General features: G+C 39.3%; 1 protein-coding gene across 5 annotated transcripts in view; it reads right to left on the bottom strand.

Annotated features, from left to right (window-relative positions):
* map4k2 (mitogen-activated protein kinase kinase kinase kinase 2) overlaps positions 1–12,808 on the bottom strand; it is a 49,916-nt gene extending 37,108 nt beyond the window's left edge. For 3 of the 5 annotated variants that reach the window (XM_025056517.1, XM_008327865.3, XM_025056534.1), the window contains exons 1-8: positions 12,465–12,808; positions 7,205–7,262; positions 5,020–5,110; positions 3,575–3,639; positions 2,600–2,655; positions 1,056–1,103; positions 938–980; positions 705–777 (exon numbers count right to left, since the gene is read on the bottom strand). In XM_025056517.1, coding sequence (XP_024912285.1) covers positions 705–777; positions 938–980; positions 1,056–1,103; positions 2,600–2,655; positions 3,575–3,639; positions 5,020–5,110; positions 7,205–7,262; positions 12,465–12,560 — 530 coding nt within the window. In that variant the 5' untranslated portion in view covers positions 12,561–12,808. The remainder of the gene's footprint in view (positions 1–704; positions 778–937; positions 981–1,055; positions 1,104–2,599; positions 2,656–3,574; positions 3,640–5,019; positions 5,111–7,204; positions 7,263–12,464) is intronic. The other 2 variants (XM_025056530.1, XM_025056524.1) reach the window with 2 other exon arrangements.

Genomic DNA, 12,808 nt, shown 5'->3' with positions numbered 1-12,808 from the left:
AGTTGTACTCTTTCGATTCAAATGAACAGCAACCATCGAATCTCAAACTTTTGCTCATCGAGCTACAGAGACCCAAGAGCTCCTCAACCTCCGTCAGTCCTTGAGCTCTATGCGGTTGCATCAAGCTATGGATGCAGAGTGTCACAAATTGGAAGGTAGGGGTGCTAGAGTGACTAGTGGTAGGATTGCTGCATGCAATGAAGAGATTATAGGTTCGATTCCATCCATCCATCTATTCATTTATCGTCCGCTTATCCCTTATCGGGTCGCGGGGGCAGCAGTCTCCTTGACCGCCACCCGAGTCACACTGCACCGTACCAACCCCCCTGAACCTTCCTGCGGGTGGTGAGTCCACTGGAAGGTGGGTTCAATTCCACCTAGTTCTAAAATTTCCTCAGGTTGGGTTGAGTCAGGAAGATCAAAAAGTTTGTCCAATTAGGATGTGGGTCTGGTGTCTTTTCTGATCAAGGGAGCCTTGAAATGATTCAACTGCCCAGTAAACCCCATGTACAGCCACTAATTTCAGTGAGTGAAATTGAATTACACAATCCATCACCAAAAGTGAGCAGGGGGCACCTTAGAGGCAATTTGGCAGCTGATGGAATCGAACCCGAAACCTTCCGGACCCGCGTCCACTTCCTTAACCACTAAGACACATACAGAAACACCATAGTCCTCCACAGAGTGATAGGTCAGCATCTTACCAGTAGGGAGTTCCTATGAAGGACTTCCTCTTGGCCACTGAAGCACTGATCTCTGCTGCCACACCAAAGTCCGCTAGACCGAGAGGGAACAGACGAGGTCACATCGAGTCAAAGTGAAAGCACTATTCAATGAGAATGAGGCTTTTGAGCCAACAACCTCAGACTGAGTGGTTAATTAAAAGGCTGTTGTCGGTTGTTTTTTTTTTTTTTTTTTAAAGGAAATGACCACTGACCCAGTTTGACGTCTCCTCTCTCTGTCAAAAGGATGTTCGCTCCCTGCACAGATTCAACACCATTACACCGCCAGTCACTTCATAGTCTAAACTGTTAAGTTATTAAACTCTGTCCTACCTTTATGTCTCTGTGCATTTTGCCTGTTTCATGCAGATGATACAAACCCTAGGAAAAAATGAATAAACATTAATAAACAGAGCAAAGAGAATAAACACATTATACTAGAAAGTTAACATTTACCTTGTAGTATAGTAGTAAAAGTAGTCGTAAGTTTTGCACAACCGAGTTAAGTTTGGTGTACTTTATGTTTTCACATTGTATGTTTGAAGCCATATTATTTAATATCCTGCCGTGTGTCTGCATATGGCAGTGATTCCCAACCGCCGTGCCGTGACACACTGGTATGCCGAAAAATTACACAATATCAATTACTCTGAAACTATTATTTATTTACTGCGAATAGATTGTCTTGGTTCCTGGTTTGGACAGTTACAGGCATAAAATGCTCTACCATCAGGTGGCAGCAGATGTTGAAGAAAATCTTTATGTGCGTCTTTCTTCAATTCCTGCGGGTATATCAGCATTGCGTTCACTCAAATAGGCTCAGGTTTCACAAAAGATTTTAAGGAAATTGTAAGTAAAATTTGATTTAAGTTATTTTGCCAATATACAATGAGTCTTACAGTTCAAAAAACATTTGGGAAATACTGACATATCCAAGGAATATTATATTGTGTGTACATCTTATACCACATAGTATAGTATTGTTTCTACATTGTTACTACATAGTGTAGTTTTGTTTTTTTAAAAATTGTTACATTAATGCTACATTCCCTCAGTTAGGCAAATGAGTTAATTTCTGTATACATTTTAATTGTTGTGTTTATATATACATATATATATATGTACATATATATGTACATATATATGTACATATATATGTACATATATATTTATCATTGTTCCAAGTGCAGCCTCCAAGAAGAAGGCTATAGTCATGGCTTGAAGTAGACAATGACAGAACTGGGCTTTAATAAGTCTGACATATGGACCCGGACCAGAGCTTGATCAACATTGGCTACACAATTGAAAACAAGTATCAGATCCAGAACCATCCAACCAAGTCTATCTACAAAGATTTAACTAATTTAACTAATCCTAATGCTTTTTATTACCAAGAGGAACTAAACTGTAAAAGGTACAATACACAGTATGTCGTCTATTTGGCTCAGAGAAAAACATTTCACCTTGAACAACAATGACAATAAAGGTACAAGCATAGTACTTTGTATCAGACACTCACAGTATTTTTAATCATGAACAAACGTGCTTACACTAGAAGGAATTGTGTTGTATCTTCAATTTTCTAGCATCGGATTGTTGTTGTTGTTTTTTTTTTTAATGTGAGCAAATGACTCGCCAACCACACGCACACCAAAATAGACTGTTGTGACTATCCTGACTGTGGGACACTGCAGCAGCAGCAGCAGCAGCAGCTGCATCATTTACCTCCACAGTGTATTTAGCGGTGCGGCAAACTTAAGTACTACGTAGCTGGTTGCTTGGAAAAATAACTGTGACTCACTGTGTCTCACAGTTATCTTTGGAGATTCAACACTACACTAAAAACAAGACGCTGCCTTTTTGCCGAGAGCCCTTACCTGTAGGGTTTCTCTGCAAACGTAGGCGATTTGTTTTTCCCTCAATGGTCCCGTCACTGTACACAAAAACAAAGAGCAAGGTTCACGTTATTGTTCGACACCGGTTTGGAAAATAATATACGAAATGAGTCTAAAAACTCACTCAGAGTCACTTAGAGTACATTTCTACCATAGCTTTAGAGTAGAGTTCATATTAGGGTTTATAATTTTTATTTACCAGCAGTATCTAAACTACCGGCTCTTTACAACAGGGGTCACCAACTATAGTTGACACCTTGGGGTCCGAACAATCAAATAAAATGATATAAATATATAAATAGATATAAATATAAAATGATATATAATATACATTATTAGTTAAAGCATTAATTTTGACAGCTCTAAAAAAGCAATTTTCTTTTTTATTATTTAAACTTCCTACACACATTTTGGAGTTCACAGGTGTATTTGATTGTTTTACAAAATTCAGTTGTGAGAAATTTCATTTATAGCATAGCCTTATGACTGTACAGACAGAAATTCATAAGCAATTTGTGTCTGTGCCTCAATACGTATTTTGTCATTGTCAAAGTCTCAGTCTCCAAGGACCCAGCTTTCAAGTTTTAGTTTGTCGTTAACAACAACGACACAAAAAAACCACAACATAAAACATAGGTAATCAAGGCACAAGAACAGGAGGACAGGAGAAGCGTGACACAAGGGACAGACCGACAAAGACAACGCGTGAGGGGGAGGAGGAGGGAGGACAACATGGACAAACAGAGGAACAGGTGTAAGTAATGAGGCTGTTTGCAGACAAAGACAGGCAGGAAAGAAAAACAAAATCGGAGCAGAACATGACAAGAAATCCAATTTTCTGTCAGATACAGGTTAAAAAGACGACCTCGTCTTTTATGTCTTATTGCTTGTTTGTGTGCCTGCAGGTGTGTCGCATGTCCCTGGGGTTTGTTGAACACAAATCAAACAAAATATTACCGTGGTAAATATCCTGTAGTGATCCTCCACCGCAGTATTCCATGCAGATCCACAGCTTGGTGTTCCTGGATAGAGAGAGAGAGACACTGTTGGTGTTTGTCGTGACCTCCGATGACTTTTGGCTATCAGTTCATCTTTAACATCTTTAGCTAGGACAAACACAAAATACTCAGGTCAGGAGGATAAATCCTGGATAAATAAATACTGCGCAAACACCGAGCAGTCCAATGGCACGATTAAGAAGGGTTTGAAGGAGAAACTTTTCAGACCTTCAGACAAGGAAACGTGCACTGGAATGCCCATGGAAGTTGAAGGTCCTACTAGTGAAGCAAAAACAGATTTACTGCCGACTTTATTGTCATGCTGCATCCTGACGTCGCAGCAATATTGAAAAGTAGAAGGGATGATGTCCGATATTAAGGTTTTGCCGATATCTGATATGCCAACATTGTCCAAACACTTAATTTCCGATTCCAATATTAACCGATAACGATTTAGCGGGGCAGCGGTGGCCTGGTAGCATCTCCCAAATTGAAATACTATTGAGCGCCTGATCATTTATATTTATTTATCTGTACAAACCACTGTATGTGTTGCAGAGTGCGGAGAGTGTGATAGGAGGAAAAGGCGTTTTTGGCAATTGTGTTTCAATAAAAGTTCTTCAGAGCACGAAGGCATCTGACTGGTCTGATTAAACTATTTTCAGGGCACACGTCATTGGTCGAAACCCAGGTATTGCGTTAACGGGTTTTCAATATTGGAGGAAGAACCAATAACGAGTCTTACAGATATTACATAATTATGCTAATATTGGTTTTATATTATCGGTCGGCCGATGTTATCGGACATCCCTGGAAACTAGTGATGGCTCCATCTTATACTCAAGATCCGTACTGGTCCCATTTTGGTCAAAATTTCAAGATCAAATCTTGATCAAATCAAGATAAAAAAAAAACCAAACAAAACAACTGAAGTCCATCCGATCCAACACCAAAGACCAAATGCAATGCTTAACATTGTGTGACATGCTGTAAACACGTACGCTATTGCGTAAGCAACGGCAGCCAGTGGCTTGCTGGAGCAAAAGAGAAGGTATTGGACTGATATCGATATGGGCAAATACAAGTTGCAGTATCTGTATCGGACATGAAAAAATTGTAAATACATTAATAAAATGTTTACTTATTTAAATAAGTTAAATAATTTGTTCTTTTGCAAAGGGTACGATGGAGATGATTTAAAGGCCAGTTAGCTTAGCAAATATATTTGAGATACATACGAGACCCTTATCAAAGTGTTATATTTATGTTCAACTTTGTTTTCCTTTTTTGAGCTAGGGCATTCCTCGCGGAATAAGTTAGGAATCCCAGCTTTCTGGAATGCAGCATTATTCCACTAACAATCCCAGGAATACCCCACAGGAAATGGAGAGAGACAAACAGCACCTGTGGTAGCTGCCGAAGTAGGCCACGATGTTTTTGTGCTTGCACTCCTTCATCATGGTGATCTCCTGCTGGATGGATGTGATGTCATCACCTGAGCGCACAGACAACAGGAAAGAAAATAAAAAATGGAAATAACACAAAGAAAAGTTAGTTACAACCCACTGATCTGAATCAGGTCCATTCCGCACATGAGTGTTTGAAAAGGAAAGGTTTTCCTCTAAATGACAAAGGACTCCTTACGTTATTTAAACAATGATAATAATAATAACAAATAATTTAACAAACTCTGACACCACAGCGAATATAGCTGAACAAAGCTACGCTGAACACTGAGAAAAAATATATTTGTCTTTCAGTATTCATCTCACATTAGTGCTGCACCATTAATCTGATCGCGATTAAATAACTGCATAAAAAAAAACGCATTTTGCGATTTAGTGTAAAAATACGTGGAGCCATATCCACCCACTGTGGGCTGCCGACAGCAGTGACCAACATGGACGTGGATGAAAAACATGAGGGTGCTGAGTGGGTGACGGAAAAAAGGTGCAACTTGTGTTGTATGACGATATTTTGGATTAACGTACGGCGATGAGGAATAGCAAGATGTGCTGTGTAAAACGTGCCAAGCTAAAGTCGCTACGTCCCAAAGTCAATGATTCCCATGTTGGACAGGAGAAACCAACTACTCGCAGCAAGGTTCAAGTCGAAGCGGCTACGCTCAAGTTTCATTCAACCACAACAGACATGTGGTCAAAGCAGGACCACGGGACCTTACTTAAACCTGACTGTCCACTTTACTGACAATGACTTTTGAGCTTAAAAGCCGCAGCCCGAAAACACCATATTTCCCAGGACCACTTGGGAGAAAACATCACATCGAGCCTATAGGGGGCTTTCGCAGCGGGATGGCGGGCTGCGCGAGGAACGTCAAGTTACCATGACTACAGACGACGCCAGTAACGTCATAAAGGCTATGGAGCTTATGGAGGCCAAAAACCAGTCTTTAAAAATGTTTCAATCACACCAAAAGCGATATAATTATCCTACGTTCATCTTTAAGACATCTACTCCACATTCTCTTTCTAAAAGGGTACAGCTACCACCTCGGATGAATATTTTGTATTCTCTTATTGTTCTGATTGTATAAAGGCCCCCACAGAAATGCCTTAAAGTTGTCTCCATTTGAACTTCTTGAACTGCAAAAACGCTTCTATTATTTTATTTTATTTTGATCAAGTAGTACTTGGAAGATTTACCAAAACACCGACAGAATGGTCGTAAGTTTATAACAGTGCTGCTGCCTTGGCCGAAATTCTTCGAAATATCTTTATTATCAAACTTCTTTATTTTTTTATCTTAAGTTATAAATAAAAACACAAAATAAATAAGTTCAGGTTTTGTATTTTTTTTTTTTGTGTCATATTTAATTGTTTTGAGTTGAGAAATATCGAAACTATCGTTATTCTCCGTGTTGTCCTTGATATTCAAGCAAGTAAACTCATGACATCATTCATTTGTATCGTAATCAAAATCGCAATATTGACCACAGTAATCGCAATTGCACATTTTCATCAAATCATCGGCGTAATGTGTAACTGTAATTCTGCTAAAGGGCTCTTAGGTCACACACATTCAGCAGCAGTTCCTACAATAATGTTGTGGAAACTGTATTGACAAACATTCATATTTATTTAATTTAATCTAATACGGAACATCAAAATCAATCATATGTTTATTCAATCAGAAAAAAATAATGATGTTATATAATAAATGTGAGTATCCAGGATCAATAAATCCCACAGAGTAAATGGGAGAAACAAACGAGCTTGAGAGCCAATCGGAGCTAACCAGATCAGATCAGATCACTACCAATCATAACGGATGTGAATTGGTTAGTAGTAAAATAAAAAGAAGGAAGTGGTTGAAATAAAAACTCCCGTGCATGTGTGGCAACACATGACCATGACATCAAGTGAAAGTCTGTGCCTCATACAGGTCATTCCTGGAATTATGTTTTACCGTTTTTTTATGACTGCTTTAAAGGGGCACAGCCAGAGATTGTTGGGGAACCTCTGACCTAGAGCTTCACGATTCTAGAATATAAGCCATATGAGACTTAGAGCTTCACGATTCTAGAATATAAGCAGTGAGACCGTTTATATATAGGTGTGGTTTCACTTACCAGGATCCAGTTTGACGATTTTGATAGCGGCTAGTTCAGACGTCCTGATGTTTCGAGCCTGAAAGAGAACACGTTGTAGGAGTAAATTATTGTAAATCATCAGGACTGGATTCTTGAAAACAGAACTAAAAACTAAAGGGTTTGCCGATAGGTCTGTGGAAAACCTTGTTATTCATTCAGTCATTTATTCAAATTCAGTCATTTATTCAAATTCACGTCACAGGTAGACACAGTAGACCAGTCGTGAAGTCCTGTAACACAGATATAATGTGAGGACACATTAGGTTAATGTCTTATTCAGAAAAGGATCCGGAAAATACAGTGTTCCCTCTCTATATCGCGGTTCTCCTTTCGCTCCCTCGGTACATCGGAGACTTTAATCTTTTTTTTGTGATAAAATGTGGATTTTCGTTTTGAAACTGAGATAAGCCCATTTGCAAACCATCGCTGGTAGCTTTGTTTACTTAGACGAGATCGTACACAGCATACCATTGGCTAATATAACACGTACTCCGTATACTATTGGCTAATTGAGCATGCTCTTCTGTTCCTCACGCTGATTGGCTCATGCATCGTAGCATCTCTCAGCATCTCCCCTTGTCTGACGGCCAGTCTCTTGTTCAATTCACTCTGCGTCGCCATCATACAACTCTAGTGTGCAAATAATTGTGTGGGAAAAGGTAATACAGTCTAGGGAGGGTTGATAACAGGGGGAAATTCGTAAAGGGTCAATATACACGTAAATAATATAATAACTGCCTCTACTTTGTGATTTTTTTTCCATTTTGCGGTGGGTCTTGGAACGCAACTACCGCGATAGGTGAGGGATCACCGTAATCCCGACTTGATTCAAAACAGTCCAACAAAGGTGAAGGTAGTTGTTGTTTTAAAAACAGCTGTAGCGCGCGTTCTTCCTCGTCTCTTCCTGAAAACACCGGTCGTTCCCCACCGTTCACTGACGTCAGAGCCACCGACCATTCATAACAGTGGGACGACAGCCAATAGGATCAGCAGGTCAACCTGGGGCTCGTCTGCACTCGCTTCCTGTTTTCTTTCCTGCTCTACCACAGGACTTCCTGTGAGTGCAGCGATAGTACCGTTTTGAACACGGCGTTTCAGGCCTGAAATAACAGCTGCTGACGGTTATATTCAAATTGAAGGAAGGAAGCAGCGGCTATAGTGCACTTTGATCAGGCCTCTTAAGTTAACGCGATACGCATTCTCTGTACTCCGACTGTAATTTCTTCAGAGGGCCACCAGGCTTCCTGCTGTATGCAAAGGCAGAATACAATACAAAGCATAAAAATTGAAAAATGTTGTAGATGTTACATAAGTTGGGGCCTGTGCTTGATACCAGGGTTAGGGCATTTTCATCTACTAGCACAGGCGTGGGCAAACTTTTTGACTCGCGCTCCACAACTGTCCTAAAATTGAACAGAGGGGCTGGGTCAGGAGCAGAGAGATGGAGCGTTCATGTGAACTAAGATAAATAAAAGTTATGCATGAAGGCTAAATGCTAAAATGAGTAGAATCATTTTCTACGCCATCTATTGGGGAAACATGGGTATTGCAGGGAAAAGGCAGAAGTATGATGATAATATAAATAAATTATATTATTTGGAAAGGTTTGGCGGGCCGAATTAAAAAGCTAAACGGGCCGCATCCGACCCCTGGGCCTAAGTTTGCCGATGCCTGTACTAGAGCATGGTTGTCTACACTATTTTTCGATGGGAGCCAATGTTCACATGACCAGGCTAAAGTGATCTACTTATAGTGATAACATTAAATATATATTTACTAATAAAAATTGAACATACTTTATATGCACATTACAGGCGGTTCACGGTTCACAAAGTTATTAACCCATGATGTTTGTGATTAGATCACCATCTGCCAAAGATTTATTGAGAGACTTAAGACGAAAGTCCCTGGAATCTAACTAGCCACCCTACCTGGCTACCCTGTAAATCAGATTGTTCGAGTAGCATATAAAAAACCTGATCCATTTACTATTAAGCGACTTCGACATCTACGCGAAAAAAGACCAAATGTATAGATTACAATGGGGAAAAAAGGGTAAGTACTCTGTACTATATATACACACACACATATATAAATATATACATATATTTATGTGTCTGCGGCCCTGGATAAGCGGAAGATGATGGATTAATGGATGGATATTTATGTATAAATGTATTCATATATATTTATACAGACACATATATACATATGCATATGTATATATGTGTAAATATATACATATACTGTATGTATATATACATATATACACACACATATTTATATATACACATATATATTTATAAATGTGTAAATATATACACACATATATTTATATATATGCATATATGTTTATATGTGTGTATGTATGTATAAATATATGGTCATATATAGACATATATATCTCCATATATATATATATATATATTAGTGAGCCACCCTTCAACAAAAGGAAAACCATGTGCACAGGTATAATTGGTAGTAAGGCATGGGCTACCCAGTAGCAAGCAGTTTTACTAATATAAAGGAGTAGCTTGCTTTAAGTAGATAAATCACTAGAAACTCACTACTAATCACTCACTACTAGTGGATATGCTAGTTGTTGAAATCATCACTTAAGGTGTAGGACAACACTTCCGGGATGCAGATATAGCAAGCATATAGCTCCAGAATACAAATACAAACAAGTCCCAGACACACACAACCTCTGAACTGAGGTTTTTCCTGAATAACTGCACTGTAATGAGTGTCCAGTGAATGCCCACCTTGTCACATGTGCAGAGGTTTCACCTTTCGACCCCTAGTGGCTGCCACTCCACAGAATCCCCACCAACAGCAGTGGCATTGCTGAGGATGATAATGTGCTATTGTCTGACTGTACATATTCACAGCAGAAACACAGGCCACAGCGTGTAAGGCAAAGCGATGCACTGTGGCGTCAACATCAGCTGATCGTTGACATCGTTGGCGACAGAACGTCACTGTGATGCGATTCGACCCAAACCGCAGTCAAAGATGTTGTGACACTGACACACACTGGCTTTAAATATGCAGCCACGTAGTACATTAGACTTTCAAAGGCAGTCAACATGTGATCCAACAGATGGCACTCTGACCTTAATTCCGTGGTTCTCAATTATTTTCCGTACTCTGACCTTAATTCCGTGGTTCTCAATAATTTTCCGTAACGCCCCTCCTTGGGGACAGAAATGTTTTTACATCCCCTCTGCTCCCGCCCCCTGACTCACACACCCACGAATTGAAATACTATTGAGAACCTGATAACATGTATATTTTTATCTGTACAAACCACTGTATGAGTTGCTGCCACCTAGTGACTGGAGGCTTGTTATCATTCAGTACACTTATGTCCAGCGTGCCATATTCCGTGGAAGCCCCCGCCGGCACCTCAATGCCCCACTATTTGAGAAATACTGCCTTAATTTGACACATTTTCCAATTTTCAAATATTATTAATATTATTCATTTTAATGCACCACTGGATAGAATCAAATGCCCCAACTGGGTTGTCTTTACTACCAAGCTTGTGGGGTTGTTAAAAAGTGACAGACAGAAATGTAAAACGAAACAATACAAATTCTTGGTTTGTCTGTGCAGGATGCACAAGGCACTGGGGGTGGGTTAACTGCACAGGATGTTTGCATCCAGACACCACAGTTCCTTCTGGTGAGAAGGAAGACACGTTGAATCACATACGTTGAGTAAAACTACTTTGATTTCTATCTAACTCGATAAAGTAGTGGCTGTAATACTTGTCAAATCAAATACCCTGTTGAGTATCGCTGCACCCAAATAGACAATGTTGAGGGGAATTTTTCCACGCGCTACGCAGATACTTTGCCTGCCTACTTTACTAGTTTACTCCACAAGTGTTGCCAACAGTATGGCTAAGTCTAAATTCAGTTAACATGCCAAAATGTAGTTTACTCCACAAGTGTTGCCAACAGCTAAGTCTAAATTCAGTTAACAAAATTATTTATAGTCCTAGTACACAGTAGAGGTTATAATTTTCAAGAATAAATGTAAATTTGAAGTACTCCAAATTCAAAAGTAATTTGTCGCTACTGCTGTATGAAACAACAAATTAAACAAAAAAAATTGCAGGAAGGAAGTCACAAATCCATGATGTCTCGCTATTTTGATCATGCTACATAGAATTCTATTAAATTTGTGCTGTGCTACTTAATACTTCAAAAAACTGGTTTTCGGTTTTGACTATGACTGACTTTTAAGAGTTGACTACTACAATTTGCTTAAAAAAGGTTTATGCTGTTGTCTAAAGAGCGCAAAAACACTTAAAGACTTTGTTTGTTTGTTTTAGAAAACAAAATAGGTAAAACCAAAGTATTTCTGTTATTGTGAATACTAGCTTTAGCATCAAAAGAATCCCAAATATGTGTAACAACTAAGTTGGTGCTAATGTTTTCTTAGCGGTAGCGCTAACCGACTCGACTACAGGCTGCATTAGCATTAGCCACGGGCTAAATCAAGGTTGTACTTTATGTTTTTTATAACTGCGTACACTTTACAATAGACGGCAAATTAATGTACATTAAACATAAAACTGACTGGGAATGTGGTACTAGCATCAGCATATACAAACATAAATATAAATACATATTTATACATCGATATGCTGTAGAAATCAATATATTTATATAGCATTTAACACAATTCGATTAAGGGGCGACAGCTAGCTTGGCGCATAAAAGCTTAAGAAAGTACACATTAAGTGAAAGTACTTAAAAACAAGAAATATCGTTTTAAAGAAATACTATTACTCAACCTTTCAACTGTCACCTCTGTCAAGATATGTTTTTTAAAATTAATATTAAATCACTTTTCAATCAAATGTTCAACTGCCTAAGGGCCTACATCGGGTCAGTTTTTTACGACATTTTATTTAATTACTTTTTTTTATCAAACTTTTTTTTACAACATGCCCAGGAAAACTGCGTATAGTTGCGTATCGGCGAACAACAAATTAAACTGGGTTTATGACAACCCCAGCAGGCAGACGCTTAGATAACACTCTATACCTGGTCCACGTTAAAAGTATTGAAAATTATACAGACGAAAGACGAAAACAAACAGGTGTTGTGGTAATCACGATGTTATTTTGTTCTTTTTAAAACACACACAAAAGGGAGAAAGCCACTCAAACAGCGTGACGATTTTAAGAAAAAAAAAACCTGCAGTTTTCTTCTCACACCCTCACCTTGAAGACGTCACCGTAGGTGCCGCAGCCGATCCGCTGAATTAACTCATAATCCTCCAAGGGATCCAAGAAGGAGACGCCGATGGTTCGGTCCATGTCTGTGGTTTCTGGAGAGAACACCTCGAACTGCTGCTGCTGCTGCTGCTGCAGCGGATGCTGCTGCTGCTGTTACTGCTGGAGCTCTGACGGGTTGGCTTTGTACTCACTTACTGACACTGAGCGTCTGAGAGCGCAGTGAAGAGCAGCTCTGCTGGGTCTCAGCACGCATGAGCAGAATGCACGCACGCACAACGAACCAATAAATTGACGTAGAGGCTGCTTTGAAAAAAAGTGCGTACCTTGGA

This window comes from Cynoglossus semilaevis, chromosome 1 (assembly GCF_000523025.1).
Source record: "Cynoglossus semilaevis isolate Cse_v1.0 chromosome 1, Cse_v1.0, whole genome shotgun sequence".
In the NCBI taxonomy this organism is placed as follows: domain Eukaryota; kingdom Metazoa; phylum Chordata; class Actinopteri; order Pleuronectiformes; family Cynoglossidae; genus Cynoglossus; species Cynoglossus semilaevis.
The sequence above is the reverse complement of the archived record's forward strand: the minus strand, read 5'-3'. Positions and strand labels throughout refer to the sequence as shown.